This window comes from Sesamum indicum, linkage group LG13 (genome assembly GCF_000512975.1).
Source record: "Sesamum indicum cultivar Zhongzhi No. 13 linkage group LG13, S_indicum_v1.0, whole genome shotgun sequence".
In the NCBI taxonomy this organism is placed as follows: Eukaryota; Viridiplantae; Streptophyta; class Magnoliopsida; order Lamiales; family Pedaliaceae; genus Sesamum; species Sesamum indicum.
Window position 1 is genome coordinate 405931 of NC_026157.1, and position 17312 is coordinate 423242.

Here is a 17312-nt window from a genome sequence, read left to right on the forward strand (position 1 = left end):
TTTTGGCAGGAAACTATAAATCATTTGTTTAGCAAATTATGTTGTGTTATACCAAGATAATTGAGTTATGACCTAAAACAATAAGCAACACACAAAAATATAAGTAATCAACAATTTCCCAAAATTTCAAGGAAGAAAACAAGAAAAGGATAAATAAGAGGTGAAATAGTCGGACTTGATAGAAAAGCATCGAAAAAAGGACAAAGAAAAAAGGGAATAAAGAGAGAAGTGGTAGTAGCATCCGGAAAGAAACACAAAAAAAAATGACATTATAGAAAGAAATGGAAGACAAAAGGAACAGAAATGTTACTACACCAGAGCGAAACCGAAGAATATTAGGTTTCTTCTCTTTCATTTTTCTTTTAAATAAATAGCCCAATCCAATGTAAAAGCCAAGGCTTCAGTCTGGCGCCCCGGCATGCTATTAGTAACTATGTGAAATTGAAAGTTGAATTTCAAAAACTTGCTCTGTTTTCTGAACATGTGATCAAGCATTCAAATGCGAAACAAAGCGAAGCGAAGGTGCAACAAGAGCTTGGTCGGAGAACAAGTGTAAAGAAAAGACTATCTAAGATTACATGTATAATGACCAATAGTGTTTTGTTAGAGATGGAGTGTACATAGATAAAAACAATGGTATCCCGATTCAAGCAAAAATGGAATTTCTAAACCATCTTTTGCAATTTCTAAATTGCACAAGGATGATACAATTTCAGCTATTTTGGGTTTCACTTGAGGAAAGTACAGGCTAAAAACAAGAAAATGTATGCAACCAAGGATGTAAGAAGTTCAAGAGTCCAAGTAGGCTGCAATAAAGTTGATGGAATGAGTGGAACCAAGAAAGAACCACAAATCCAACCGACCACGAGAGCTCCAAATCTGCAATGGTATGAGAAATTTTCACATGTAAATTATCAAACTCTAATACAGACCCAGAAAAATGGCATACGAGACTCTTAACTTAACCAAACTCACCCAATAATGGCAGCTCTAGGCAAGCTTTTGTTCTTGTCATTGAGGAAGTATATGCAAGCTGCAAGAGATAATGCCACCTGCAGACCGAAGAAAAATGTAAGAATATATGCCAGCAAGCAAATTCTGTCATTGAATATTAACTCATACAGGTGCATGACATGCAAAAGCATGTTAAGTCCATCCACATACACTTACCTTGACATTAATGCCAACAAAAGTAGAAGTCATGCAAAAGCATGTTAAGTCCATCCACATACACTTATCTTCACATTAATGCCAACAAAAGTAGAAGTTGATTTAATGTCACTCTACTTTTCATTCCACTTGCTCTTTTATTTATTTTCTTCGATTGAAATCAATTTAAATTGAATAATCATGGCAGACTATTTGCTGATTTGGGTTGTTCCACAATCCAAAGCATAGATTTTTGGTGCTCAATGGAACAAATACTGTTTTCCTAAATATTCTCAAAATTCTCAAAGAGAGGTTTTGTAATTCTTGTCTATGCCAAAATTTTCAGTTAAACAAATCCATAAGCAGCACCCAAGCATTTCATATTTTCTAGCCTAATGTCTTCTGCACAAGTAGTGTATTTTTGCTTGCTTTAAAATGAAACCAACAAATCTCTAGCTTACTGGATATATATATATATATGTTTACGTACATACATATGTCCGTTTCGGCAAATGTTTCAGCTTAGCTGCACTTGGCTGACTTTCAAATAGAAAACAAGTTTTACACATTAATGACGTCAAGTTTATCTTTGAACGCAGCAATTGCTTCATGCATGAGATCATGTGGATTACCAGTAAGATAGCATCACAAAGGGAAGTTTTATCATGTATGTCACAAGCTTCTCTGATATCACACAAGAATATATTCATGTTAGTATCTGTTCGGAATTTGGTCGGGCTGACCCATGATCCAATCGGCATTCATATTTGAATAGATTCTAATTCTACATTGTGTGGGATTATATTCCTTATTGGATTGGACTCTTGCTTTCTTCAGAAGATTTAATAAATAAGAGATCTCTCTCCAGGTGACTGCAAATACATATTTCGCCTAATTTCTATTTATAATTTTACAAAGATCAAGTCCACGTATTTAAGGTGTGTAGACGTTTAGATGCTCTGGTAGTACTCTACCAACACAAGAAAGACATGTTCGTGTTCATGTTCATGACCCAGCCAAGTGAGACTTGTAGGCAAGTCTAATCCAATTATACATGCATTGACAAAATTCCATTGTGTATGGTGCACACCTTAATTTTGTGAATAAAATGATTGATACAGTATCTCAACAAGAACATTTTATCAGGCATCTCATAAAATACAATAGAGAAGAGAACAAATCTATTTCAATGCAATCCAATAGCGAATATATATCGATCCATGAAATGCCTCATGAAGAACAACAGACCCAGTACAGCAGTATTCTCTATGATGAATTATTAAGAAAGCTATATCTTCTTTTTTCAATAGTCAGAACCTTATCTTTGTATAATCATTCAATTCTACTAAAAGTTCACAACTTCACAACTATGATACATCTGGTTCTAAGTATAAATTCCATTTGACTATCGCCATATGACCTGTATCAGGTTTCCGATAATCCAAAGTGTAGGACATACCAACATACTAAGGTAGGACAATTGTTCACAGTACCAATATCATATGAAGTTATGAACTGCCCTAGGTCTCCAATAACATGCGGTACGTATTTCTTGGCAATTCTAACATGCCATAAACAATATGATTTAGCTATTTCATTCTCCTAAAGTCCAGAAAGCCTAAAATTTCACTATAATCACATCAACTACTAATATTTCTTCCTGAGCAGTGGATTAATATCTTCCATGTTACTACTCTATGCATAAATATCGAGATAGTCTCAATCCACAAACAGAAAAAACTTTTGTACCATTCATAAAATTAATTACCAGCAACTTCATTCTACAAACAACATTAAAATCATATGGAGAAAATGGAGCCAAAAATGGTCTCAAAGGATCCAGAACCCCTCTTTTCCCCTTATTCATCCATTTTTTTCCATTTTATGGGCCCCAAAAAGCTCCCAAACTGGAAGCCTCTGAAAAAGCCCGAAAAACCAAATAGCTGGATAGAATATTATATTCAGCTATGGGGAATTATACTGTGCTCCCCAGGACACAGTCAGAGGTGAGCCAAAACTTCATCTTTGCAAATGTAATGGCCATGTAAATACCTGGAAAGCAGGTCCAGCTTCAGCAGAGTTCATCACGCTCCAGCAAGCCATGAAACCAAATAGGAATAACCGTCTGAGAATGATCACAGTAGGAGGAACCTCCACAAAACTGAGCAAGTTCTTAACCCATGGTGGGGATTCCTCAACCTTTTTCTGGAGCCTGGTTTTCAGGTTAATCTTTGTTTTCTTCCTATTTCTGAAGCTGGTCATGAGTAATTTCTCGAAAGCAGCTTCTATTGATTCAGCACTTCTCTCGTGGCCAGCATATTGGGTTAACAAAAAGTTCCGAGCACTCCAAACTTCTTCCTCAGAAGCATCAGTAGTTATACCCAGGCGCTTATAAGGATCCCAGACATTCAATCTAGGGAATTTTGTGAGGCTACCTACAGTCACTCAAAAATGAAGATTACGCTTCAAACTTTTTCTTTTATCCAATCATAAAAGAGAAAACAGTATTATACCTAAGAATTTGTGAAAGTAAACAATAACAAGAGCCAGCAGCATATGTTACCTACACCTCAGACCCCAAGGTTTGCACATGGATACTGTTAATTGAAATGTATAATAGCATTTAAAATTCTTCATACCTCATGTTAAAACTACATAAACACGATAAAGTAAATACACATGTTCACAAACCACATACACCAGAAGCAAAAGAAAGAATTTATACATAGATAATGGACAGCTTTAAAATAATTAGCATCCTTATAAAACTGAAGAAAATAAAACGTTTCAAGAATATAATTAGAATATATTGACTTTAAGATTCAAGACATATGTCGCTCCCTTTGACAGTGGGGAGCCCTCTTCTTCTTCTTTTTCTTTTCCCTAGCGGGAAGCCCTCTTTGAGGGAAGGTCCTTCCGCTGCAAATATTTTTCTTCTGAAAACTCACCTTCATATGGGGCATCCGCCGCACACCTGGCGCTCCTAAAACCCAAGCAGCAAGGCGTAATTTTTCTCAAATTGCCTCGAATTGAGCTGTACCAAGAGCACCATATACAAACAAAGAAAGGTGTCAGACAACAAGAAAAGCCCCTAATTAATCCCCACACCATTACAAAATCACTGCAAAATACACGATGATAAAAGTAAACACAAACTCACAGTCGCTGGCCAAGGAAAGACGAAGACAGGGTAGGGTTTGAGAGAAGAGCTGCCGCCATGAGACCAGAAAATGTATCCTACTCTATTTATCCGAAGCATAAACTTCTTTTCCGTTTTCGGAATTCGGAGCTCCGCTGATTACAGAGACGCCATGGATTCGAGGAGCAAAGAAGCAGCTTGCAGCCCCAAATACGTTTACGGTTGGGGTCGCGTGGAGAGAGAGAAGACGAAGAGTTGTTTCCTGTGGGTTTATTATCTGTTGCTTAGTTCATCTTTCTGGATATAATTATAATTACAAAAAGACCATATATTTTCCGTTGGATAACATCTACACCCCCTCATTTTCAAGTAATTGTGTTTGCCTCCCCCTGGGATCACAATATTTGATGCACGTGTGCTTGCTTTTTATTTTTTCATAAACAAAAGTTTGGGTACATCCCAATGCGACATAAATGAGATAATTACACTCTTCGTTTTTAAAATTTGATGTTATACTTAAATTTTTTATAATTTGGAGAATTAAATTTAGCATTCTTGAAATTTACTTTCGTCTAATAAATAAATTCCTTCGTTAGTCAAAGTTGATTGAATTTACTAATATTAACAAAAAAGTAAAACAAAAATTGATATTTACCCGTAATTGACTTATTATTGACTTTTTGCAAGTCAAAATATTTTTTTTCCAGACTAACCTATCTTTATAACAATGAAGATATATCTCTCCACAATGGGAATGCACTAATTTTATCCCATGTCCTTTGTTTAATGTGGGTTCTACCAACATTCAGCATCTTGCAAATTTGACACACCATTTACCCAACACATGACATACTATTCTCAATATACCTAAACCCATATTTAAGACCTTCCAACACTAATCATATTCAAATACAAAATAAATTACTAGGAATATTCTTTTACTTAACCAAATTAAAGGGCAAGTTCCTAATCCAAGTACGAAACTATACATACAAATACCACCATGTTTCTGAAAAACAAGTAATCTTTCAATTGGCATCTATAGATATGGCATTTTTCAGTTGTCTGGTGAACTCTCACAGTTCCGAAACCCATTCAAATTCCCACAAGTTGGTGAAATTTTTCTTCTCATCATTTGAAATTCAATTGAAAAAACACCAACTTCATATTTTCAGTTCAGATTATTTCCTATAATATTATGCCTGAGAAGAAAAGGTCGATCCATATCCCCAAACGAGGCCCTGGAAACTAAATTCGTTAACCTTGTTTCACAGTTTGGAGTTTTGATCACCTTGAGAGAACTGCTGTCTTAAGACCCTTCTCATAACCTTGTTTGTCGCTGTTCTTGGAAGAGAAGGTAGGGGAACGATTTCGGACACCTGCAAGGTTTGGCATTTATGAGAAGATACCAACACCAGTTTTAACTGCAGAATTCTAGAAATATGCCGTACCTTAAATAGAGGATTTAGTTTTTTCTGCAGGGCTGAATTGAAAGATGCAGACAGATTAATCAAGTCCGTTATTGGTTTGTCAGGATTCTTGAAGACAACGGCAATTACCAACCGCTCAGGTCCACCACCAGCAGGTGGCACTCCAACTGCCGCCGTCTCCAAAACACCAGCGTCGACTGAATTACAGATGCGCTCAATCTCAACTGAGCTCACCTGAATGGAGAAGGAAAAAGGCTAAATCAGTGGTTTACATATCGATCTAGAGAAAAATCAGCCAAATGGGGAAGTGCATAGATGCTCACTTTTACCTAAAAGGACTCAAAACATGGATCTTATACACAGTTATACAATTCCCACAATCTCTCATTAATTAAACAAGATCGTGAAGCTTTGCACACCTTTATACCCCCAAGATTCATAGTATCATCAGCACGGCCATGTGCTCGGTAGTATCCTCTTGACGTGCGCTCAAAGACATCACCATGCCTTCTGAGAAACTGTTAGGAAGTTATGAGATAAGATACTGTTAGGAAAAAGAGACAGGAGCCCATTCATGAAATTAGTGACAAATGGAAGCAAGAGGATCAAGTAGTTGACCTTCCCATTCCAAACTGGCATTCCCTTGAAGTAGATATCATGGTGATCAGCATTCAGTAGAGTGCTTGAAGCTCCAAACATTTGTGGACCAAGTGCTAGTTCACCAATTCCAGGTCCACTCTGTGGCTCCATATGAAAACAACAAAAATTATAAGTTGGATTAACATTTACAATGGAGATAAAACCACAAGCTTTATGATTCACGGAATTAGCAATGGGCAAGCACATAGAAGACCATCATGTGATTTCTTCTCTCTGCGGATGGTTCCCAAATTTACCGCTTCTATCTGATTAAGTTAACTTCAGAATTTTCTCCAGTCCAAAATGTTTTCTTTTCCTTGTCTTTGCACTTCATACATTCTATTCTTACCTCCTATTTACCCAAGACTGCATGCTATGACTAATAGTGCCAATTTCCAATCAATTCGAGATTGCAATAATTGCTATAGTTGAAGTGCAACATAATATCACCTCGACAAAGGAAGCATGTGAATTTATTCTCCAATTTCATGCAACTAAAGAAATAGCTAGGCCCTTCAGATATTTTGACCAGATATAAGAAGGCTCATCCTCCAGAACTCTAAGTATGACAAGTCTGGATATGCTTCTCGTGACTCTTAGGTTTTTCGCAAGTATGAAATCATGGCATACACAACTGACATAACACATCTCTTTTCTTTGCTTCAGGATCAAAGATCTAACAGTGCTTACTATTGGAAATCCATCAGCGCCAAGAATAAACAGACTGCAGCCCATCGCCGGAGTGCTGAAAGCTGCTAGTGATTGATGCTGCAACAATGAACCAGTAACGAATCCACCACCAATTTCAGTGCCACCACAATACTCAATCACAGGCTTGTATCGAGCTCTCCCCATCAACCAGAGGTATTCATCCACATTTGAAGCTTCACCGGTGGATGCAAAGCAACTACAGGAAATCAATAACATATTAGGCTGGGTTTAGGCATCTATGACAGCACTAATGGCACTTAAAATAAGCTAACACTTCTGACAAAAGGAGTTTCACGGAGAGCTTAATCAACATTTAAAATGCTATAACTCCAGTTAATCAGAACCCTTCTTCATGCTTCCTTAGTAAGGGAATATTATCGTAGCCAGACCTCATTCACTGCTTTCAGATGGTGGAAATATTATTTTACAATAGTGACTAGCAACTTAATGTCTTCAGACCTTAACATCAAGTGTGCAGATTTCAGTTTTTGTTGTCCATTCTAGGAAGGATGAATGCTCATCCAATAACATGCAAATGCATCATTATATGACAACAACAAATCTATTACAAACTATGAGCTGCAACTTATAAAAACTTTCAAGACAAACTAACGTTAACAGCATCCAAAATATGGATTTATGGTTCAAATAATTCCAACCTACCGGATGGCTGACCAATCATAAGTAGCTGTTGTATTAGCGCTTTTCCAAGCCCTCACAATACTAGGGATAACACCCAGCATTGTTACTCTAGCGTCCTAAAAAGTAGCATTTGGATTTCAATCAGTGAAATAACAAAGGTAAAGCCAACGTCATTGTAGGGACTTATTGATTCAATATCGACGCGCCTGGAAACAATTACAAATCCACTGCCATAAATTAAGAAATCACTCCACGAAGACTTTTTCCCTCTTTGTCTTTATATTCGCTTTACCATTCATAATAAGCTTATCAATTTCTTCTGTTGTTTCACATTTTCAAATGTAGGGATCCAGGAGTTTGAGCTTACAAGTAGGTAAAAGAGAAAATAAGAACCTCCACTTTTTCATTGCTAAGCAATTATGTAATGGGATGATTTGACGGGTGAGTAATGCTGAAAAACCATTCTAGAGAATCGAAAATTTCAAAAGCAAAAATAGAGATCTGAAGTACCCTTAAACATGGCTAGCTTTGAAATAAGGTTCATGTTCAACTGTCTGTAAGTCATATCTTGTGAACAGCATGAATCTGCAACAGAACCTTAGTTTTTGCATGCATCAATTATGTATCAACAGGTTTGAGGTTGACTGTGATCCACAATTCCTCGACTAACTTCAGACAGATATTCACCTCTACTTTTTGAGGTTTGGGGTACACACCCATGATTATATATATCATATAATTCAACAATTAGAAAGGAGCTTTCTTGTTCACAGATCTTAACGACATAGACCAAGTGAGCTGGAACGCTTTGCAGTAAAAGGAAAAGCCTTCTTTAAATAGAAACATTCAAATGTCAACTTTTAGAACATTCACTGGCACCATTTCGTCCACATATGACAATAACAAAAGATAACTTTCATCACTTATATCTTCATATACATCGCAAATTAGGTCAAAACAATGCCAGGTACAAGGAATAAAAGGTTCCAATATCACCTGCACAAACTTGGCAAAGCCAGAACCAAGGGGGGATCCATTATATAGAGCTATTGAAGCCCCATTTAATAATGAAGCATAGACAAGCCAAGGACCCATCATCCACCCAAGATTAGTCGGCCAAGCGACAACATCTCCTTTGCGAATGTCCATGTGGCACCAAGCATCTGCAGCAGCTTTAAAAGGTGTTGCAAGATTCCACGGGATTGCCTTAGGCTCCCCTGAGGCACAAACACCACCCCTTATTAATGTAGTTGGTCTCTTTTACATTTAATCATTTTCAACATTATTACACCAAAGGAGGTCGAGGTTGTCAACTATCATTCAGTGCTGATTCTATTATAAGATATTCTTATATTACAGTATTCACTTAAGGGTTAAGTACATCCACATTCCTTGACACTCGGCCTAATTACCAAAACCACTCCTCATTGGTTGCTGCATCTAGCAAACATCACAAAACTTTAAGAGAGGCAAATGTACTTTCAACACGTTGACATGTAGCTTCGGAAATGAGGCCAGGCCTCAAGGCTCATCGTTGTTTTCTTCCATATTACTTTTCTAAGCATCTCTCTTCTCCATAATTTAATCCTAAAAGACTAGAAGACAAAAATAATTTTGTTGATATCTGCAGTGTTCATCCAAACCCCCAAGGGAAAGGTTGCAATTGTAAAGCATTTTTGGAGGATGTCCAAATGTAATTCCAATGTTTCGAGGTGTAAAATGTAATTATGCTATTTTAGAGTGGGTGCATGCAATAAACCCTAGTAAAGAATGCTACTAGGAGAAGGTGCAAATGCAATGGAGAGAGCGAATGAAGAAACTTTGTCCTATTGTAGGAAACAAGAAAGAGATCCACCATCTATATGCACAACTTTCCTCTTCTTTTTCTTTTTTTTTTTTTTTTTGACTTGCAGAGGAGTTGTAGAATGACCATTATAAGGAGGAACAAACTTCCACGAAGTTAACCTTCCATCAGATTGCAGAAAGCCACTGAAGAGAATATTTTTTCAGCCTTCATGCATCATTGTTCAGAATTTTTCAAAATGGTGATCCTTTGATGGTAGAAAACATTGCACATGCTGGAAAGGGGACAAGATATTTCTTCTGAAGTCCTTGACTACTCAATTTTACCACATAAGTAAGATAATATTGATCCTGAAATACCTGTAGTCCCTGACGAGAAAAGAATATTTGTGAATGCTTCAGTTGTTTGTTCAACAGCAACAAACTCAACTTCTCTGCAAGTGGACATCATACTAGGATGAGAGCGTAAAAACTGCAGATTGCATCAAAAGATTCTGATTCATTTACTGAAACAGAGAATAGGCTAAACTGACACCTCCACTGAAGAAATAAAAAGGCACGGCTAGATTTAAGGGGCAAGTCAAACACAAATCATTTACCTTCACAAATAAGAAGCAGTGTGATGAATGTGCATAATTTAAAATGTCATATTCCATGTCTAAATGCAACAGTTAATGGAAAGTACTGAAATCTATGCTGGAACATCTCTAACTGTCAAGATTTTATCAGAATTTAGATACAAAAGATTGTGACACTAACCAAATCAGAAGTACAAATAATAGGGTGAAGTATAGTTTGGCTTAATTACAATTATCACCTTATTGTTTGAACAATTACCAATACAACCCTAATATTTGACATACTGTGTAGCCATTTGAAGCCGATATGGAAATTTTATAACTATCCTTACCGTCTTTAAGAAAAAAAGATAAGAATAAATTTGGAAAGTGAAATGATGGAATAACCATTTCACCATAACATTATAAAGGGTGTTAATGTTAATTTTAAAGATTTGTATTTTATTTCTTTTGATCTTATAAAAAGAAGAGACAAAATTACTTTAAAAATTGAAATGATGGGTTATTAATATTTTAATCTTATAAAAGACGTTAATCTAAATATCAAATAAAATATTTTTTCTTTTAATATTTTAAAATTAAAAAAAATTACTTTTATTTTTCTCTTTTGTTTTACTTTCCTCTCTTCTTAATCTATCTTACGTTTAACTACCACCAACCGAGCACCAACATCCCAACATCTCAACCTTCTTGTCCGAACATGGCCACCAGCCCCACTTGCTCTTCTCGCCATCTAGCCCAATCCTTAGTCATACATACATGTATATATACTTCTATATAAAAATATATACATTTATATATTTTATTATATATATAATATACTTTTTAGCAAAACCAATATTTGTATATTTACAAACTTGTATATAATTAATTTTAAAAAAGTATATGTGTAAATATATATTTAGATAACTTTTGCTATTTTCTTGTTTATTAAGGGTATCTTGCATTTATCAGCTAATGAAAGAACAGTTTAGTTAATGAATCATTAAGAAATTTGGAACAATTACAAAAGTAAAATAATTGTTTTTGCCAACTAAAGGAGCTTTTCTTACCAACTAAAAATAATTGGGAATTAATTTAATGTTTAGTGTTAATTTATAATAAAATTTAAAGTACTTGGATTATTACAAGGTTTTAGAATCATGATTGTAATTTTCTCTCATTATTTACAGCACACAGATCTTACGACCTTGAGAACTTTCACCATTTTAACCCCTTACGAATTCTAAAAGTTACAATTACTCCCATAGGTTACTGAAAGGAGCTTCTAACTCAATCCAAAGGGCATTTTTTCCATAAAAAATGGTTATATTAGGTCAAATTCATTTCCTACCTTTGTATTGGAAGTTCATATAATTTTTTTACTAAATCCTAAAGGAGGAGGGGTCAAATGTTGGATGGAGGTCACTACCAGAGATATTAGTAACTTCTCAAATAATGAGGTTATAATAGCACTTAGGTTACACTATTAGGGGTATGTGTGTAATTCCCTAAATAGTATTTGAACAATATTGGGTTTTATGCATTCTAAACAATATCTAGATTAGATTTATATCACGCCCCCTGTAGATTAAAGAGTTGAACATATTGTGACTCGATCAGCCACAACTTTTACTAGCATGCTTACTTGGAAGCATATGCTCTCTCAAGAAAACTCTGCCAGGAAATGTCAGTATCGCGCAATATCCGGCTGAAACTGGAGCCTCTGGTGGGAATTACAATTGCCATTGGTGATCGAGCATCAACAACTCTACTGCAGTATTTCGATAAAATACGTGTGAGAAACACAGATGAAAGAACGAAAAGATCAATAAAAAGTGTAGAGAAATCAGGAGGGGTCATGATTCTAAGCCGTATCTGCATAAGTTTCATATCAAGATCACATGCATTTAACTGGGTAATGTTACCAACCGTAACATCAGTAGTACAACATTACAAACTAAATTGAGGATTCAAAGTTTTTTGTCTGGTTTGACCAAGATGGAATGGTTGTTTTATATTGGAGTATGTTGTCAGGCCCTCAGAGTTAAGGGGTGGATTTCTTTGCATGAATAACATCTGAGTCTTAGCAGCAGACAACTGCAACTTTTGCCGCATTTAGAGGTTCAGATAGCTGGGAGGCACTTTTCTTATTTTTAGAGTTAATTACATTTTGCTATCCGAACTATAACCGTTTTTACACTTTGGCATCTAAGCTTTTTTTCGTGTCAACTTACCACATCAACTTTACGAAATTTTGCACTTTGCCATTTATAACTATTTTTCCATCAAGTTTTTTGTCAAAAAAACATCACATACAGTGCACATATGATATTTAAGAACTATGTAATGTGATATTTTCCACATATGCATAGCATGTGATATTTTTCCGGTAAAAAAATCAGCAAAACACCGATCATATACGGTAAAGTGCAAATTTCGCAAAGTTGAGACGGCAAATTGACACTAAAAAAGTTTAGCTGTCAATGTATAAAAACAAGCATAGTTCAGATGGCAGAATGTAATTTACCCTTATTTTTATTTTTTTGCTATACCTCCAATTAGATCTACATTTCCAGTGTCTAAGGCATCCCGCTTGGGCAGATATGTGGATATTGTTAAGAAATGAAAATCTTCATAAGAGAAAGTCTTTTCAGTTCCCCCCCATCCATTGCTTGAATGAAATTTTATTCATTTGAGAAGACTGAGTCATACATGCATTCTCAATTCAAAAGCCGGAGAAGGTTTTACTAATAAATCAATATTTCACTGAAATTCGGGGTTCTGTATCCATCAAAGTGTAAATTGAAGTTTGCTGAAGTTCGGGGTTCTTTATTCCATAAAAGTGCTGGTGTAACTTCTTACTGGGTTTGGGTCTGCCCTGGAATTCCTTCCAGAGCCTATTAGATAATTCTTTTGCTTTATATTCACTGATTGTGCTAAAGACCCAGATAATGAAACCCATTCTTTTTGCCACGAGCTTCTAAATCAGATTTGTAAGACTCATAACGCATGACAAACGACAAGCAGGGAGAGGGAGAGAGAATTACCTGTATAAAGGAAGTTTTCTATCACCGCGAATGATGAGATCCTGGAAATGATGGTTGGATTTCCAATGTATTATACAACAAAAGAGTGAGAGTAAGAATCAAGGATGCACCACACAGCCCAGCTGACTAAAGGAAACGCATCAAATAAATATTTTGCAACTAGAAAGCCACAACTAAATCCTAACAATTGAAAACATGATCACTACAATCCTTTTAATGTTCAAGTAAAATAATGTAGTTTTAATTAAGCCCAAATTTTTACATAATCCATCTCGTAAACATATTGCAGAATTTTTGAACCATGAAACGCATTCAGGATTATTTTGCTACCTTATTGAACAGAGGTAAGACTTTATGCGGGCATTAAAAATATGATAATCCTTAATGCATAGAGAAATAACGGAATTGTCACCTGAGTGAAAATTGCTTTCGCATTCGATATTTTGAGCCTTGCAGATATTTCATCTGGTGCAAAACTATCAGCAATGGACACAACTACATAACCAGCAAGTACAATGGCCAGGTAGATCACCACAGAGTTAATATCCATGGGCATATCTATGGCAATTGCAGAGCCTTTCTCCAATTTCAGGGTTTCTATTGCATGGGCAACAAGCCTACAAATAAGTCTTAAACAGAGTTTCACATCATCTAAACATTAAGGTCTCAAATTCTTAGGAAAATAATAGCACAATTTCGTCATATATGTAGGAGGGATCCAATTCCTAACAGAACTCCAGAGAGCAATTGAAACCAGATAAGACAAACAATATGCTGTCAAATTATGAAAGGAACCAGTGATTCTTTGTTGGAAACATAAAAAGGTTGATGGCTTTGGCAGAAGAAGTAGAAAGAGCTCTAAACATGCAACCAAAACTAGATGATAGAGAAAATTGTTTAAACTAATGCCAAAAGAGACCCATTCTAAGTGGATATCACTTCTAAGTATGATTGTGGATAGGAAATTCATACAGAATACCTCCAAAACAACTAAAGGTTGGATTCTTTTCCATTTAATATTTTTGCTAATGGACACCAAACTTACTTTTGGTTCACCAGTCAAAGCGGACACTTTGAGTCATAAAGTCACTTTCACTTTCTATTGCAAGGATGTCCAGTAAGACTTCATGAGTAAAACGCTATATCCATCATGTCATTTTCTAAAATTGTTTTCACTCCAAGGGATAGTTTGGGCCAGCTTTTGGAAATGATTTTCGCCTTCTGGCTTAAAAAAACACTTTCAAAATGTTGGGGAGACTGGTTCTGTTTCTTAAACTTAGGAAAAAAATACTTTTGAGCCAAAAACTAAGCAGCTTAAGGGTAATTCTGGTTGCTTTGGCTTTTCTATAAATCACTTTAATTCATTTTGTACTACTTTACCCTCGTTATAATACTTACAATCCAAAATTACCCTTCAATTTATTCTTCAGAGTTCAGATTAACAAATATAGAATTGATATTGTGCTCTTCAAATAGTTTGAATTATTCAGGACGATTAAAATTTAAAATATCACAATTTATAATATTGAATGTTTATATTTTATGCTCTACATTATTTGATATTATTCCTGTACTATAGAATAGGAACTAAGTTGTTGTGATTAATTAATGACAAAGTAATTTTTTTTAACAATCCTAAAAGTTTACTTATTGCATTGATGATTATAATTAATTGGAACATTATTTAATTAAATATTTATTTATTATTAGTACTTAATATTCTTATAATAAAAAAAATAACTATTTGTAAATAATTAATGAAATATACTAATTAAAATAAATTTGATTGTTTTTAGCAAAAACAATAATATTGGTAAATGGGAAGTGCAAATGTTAAGCAAAAATAGCATCTAGGTGCAAAACGGTCTTAATCAATGTAGCTCTTTCAGAAGTGCTTTTCTCCCAACTACTCATAATTTTTACATTTTATCTACTTCTCACTAGTTTTACAAACACTCCTAATTTTTCATTGAACTGCAACTTCCAATTTTTTCTATAGTAAGCACTTCTCTACAAGTAGAAGTTTTCTCAAACACTCCTAAGAGTTGTATACATTTCATGATAATAAGGAACAGGTATATTTGTAGCAAATATTACAAACTGTCACATCCACAAACAAACCTTCAGGAAGAAATAATTAAGAATATGGAACACTTCAAAAGAATAGCATACCAAACTGATTTGCGTAACTCCGTGAGGGTCATCCTATTTATTGGCAATTCATCATCTCCTTCATCACGCCATATCACAGCAATATCCTCGAGAGTCCTCTCAGCATTCAGACTCAGGCAATTGTTCGCTGGATTTGTCATTGCACATGGAAGCCAGTGACCCCCTGGGTGAGTAGAATCCTCATGCAAAATGCATACGGGAGGAACCGAAAAAGAGATATTCATTTTTCCGAATATAGTTTTCCAATAAACCTAACAAAGAAAAGGAAAACATAAAATGGAAAACAGCGAATCACTAACATTCTTCTAACAATTAAGGACCATGATGAGGAACAATTTATTCCAACCTCAGGGTTCGAGACGGAAAATTCCTGAAAATCAAGGAAGCTTGTAATAGGATCCACATATTTTGACTCTAAGAATTCTTTTCCATGATTCTCCAGTAGCTTGCCAACATTTGTCAAATTTGCGTCATCACTGCATAGAGCGTATTAAGAACATATATTAATAACTAGGTTGACTTTGTAACTCTTTGGAGTATATTCTTCTACTTTGCCTTCATTGTTTCTTGGGTTTAGTTACATCTGGTTGTGTCATTCAGTCCTCCAATAAAAACTAGAATTCAGTAAATCTTGATACAGTATCTTGTTTACAGAGTAAATTACTCTATATAGTATCCAGAGTATCCAGGATGCATACAATTATAAAGCACAAGCACCAAGCACCTCTTTAATATTGCTTAGCTTCTACCATTCAAATCCAAACTTCTTATTTCTCTTTTGGATGGTTGTCAGTCACCTCCTCCACATCTCATTATATCCATACATGGGAAAGCCATTTCTGCAGTCATTTCACAGAAATAGCCATCTTACCCGTCACACGCAAGAAATTTGGCTTTATGTTCTGGTCAGTAGACAAATAAAACCATAAGTACAATTATTCCAGGACTTCCTAGGAAAATAAGCCTCATGCATATTTAGTTTTCAAGCTCAAAAAGTCAATAACTCTAAGGATGTCATATTTGATTAAGATTCTTCCACTTATTATGCCTCGGTGCACACAACACAAACCTTTTCTCCGGTTCCAGTACTTGATTTACATTACCCCAATAGTTCACTTCTTTTTCTCTAACAATTGCACATTAACCATTACCTATACAGAAGTTCTTACTAACAAGTAGCTAGTCAGAAAATTACCAGTATCAGCGAACACCTCACTACCAAGACTTTACGTGTTTATTACTTGCAGATCCGAACAATCACCTTTCTTCCACTACTTAAATTGTCCAGCCAAAAACTTATTAAGCACCTTTGCAGAATCTCAGAGAAAAACGCACAAAAGGAAGCTATTATTAACTGGTGAACCTAAAATCGTAGTAGTCACAGTGAATTTAGACAACACCGAAAATGGAGAGGTACATACGGGTCGGGCGACCAAGCAGGAGGGTCGGGCCCGTAATATTTGTAGCAGCCATAGTACATCATTTGATGGAAAGAAAAAGGGAGCTCCGGAGTAAGAAGGTGCTTGGTGATGTTATGCCACGTTTGGGGGGTTCCAGAGCCGCAATTTTGTATTATTCCGGCGAGCTGGCGGCGGAGTTCGTCGGCGTTCTCATAGGCTATGCCCAAGGCCGCTATATCAGCGGTGGTGATACAGTCGAGGGACTTGTAATTCTCGCTTCCCATACCCAAAAGCTCCACTATGTTACAATTCTGCAGAAGCAAGAAAAATTTGGCTCTCTGTTCATCCAATGCTGGAGACAGGAGATTGATGATGGAACTGATGATTGGGTTACAGGTTCTTCTTTTAATTGACCCAGGCCAACAATAAAAATCAAGAAAGAAACGTATACGGTATACGTGTACGCTTCCTACGCTCACGGAATTTAGCAAAGAGTACTAGTATCGGCGTAGTATGTCACTCTTCATGTTCACTCTCAATTATATTTGGACGTATTCCCAATATTAATAATTAAATTTAATTTAATTAATTATTTCATAACAAGAAATAGTCTGTTGGAT

The 17312-nt window shown here is 35.6% G+C and overlaps 2 protein-coding genes across 4 annotated transcripts; both read right to left on the minus strand.

The window, feature by feature from the left end:
• On the minus strand, window positions 554-4586 carry LOC105175988 (protein CHAPERONE-LIKE PROTEIN OF POR1, chloroplastic). The gene is made up of 5 exons (XM_011098640.2): window positions 4310-4586; window positions 4098-4183; window positions 3202-3584; window positions 976-1052; window positions 554-879 (listed from the first exon to the last, which is right to left on the minus strand). Exons 1-5 carry the CDS (start codon window positions 4366-4368, stop codon window positions 729-731), a joined length of 756 nt encoding a protein of 251 aa, XP_011096942.1. The 5' UTR covers window positions 4369-4586; the 3' UTR covers window positions 554-728.
• On the minus strand, window positions 5191-17140 carry LOC105175989 (probable acyl-activating enzyme 17, peroxisomal). 3 transcript variants are annotated; one of them, XM_011098641.2, is made up of 14 exons: window positions 16714-17140; window positions 15639-15768; window positions 15293-15543; window positions 13533-13737; window positions 13121-13161; window positions 11719-11844; window positions 9874-9947; window positions 8707-8927; window positions 7732-7826; window positions 7048-7264; window positions 6337-6462; window positions 6138-6236; window positions 5740-5952; window positions 5191-5667 (listed from the first exon to the last, which is right to left on the minus strand). In XM_011098641.2, the coding sequence occupies exons 1-14, from the start codon at window positions 16974-16976 to the stop codon at window positions 5557-5559; spliced, it is 2172 nt and encodes a 723-aa protein (XP_011096943.1). In that variant the 5' UTR covers window positions 16977-17140; the 3' UTR covers window positions 5191-5556. The 3 variants fall into 3 exon arrangements, with proteins under 3 accessions (XP_011096943.1, XP_011096944.1, XP_020554236.1); XM_011098642.2 differs by having other exon boundaries at window positions 6337-6456; window positions 16714-17133; XM_020698577.1 differs by lacking the exon at window positions 16714-17140 and adding an exon at window positions 16488-16629.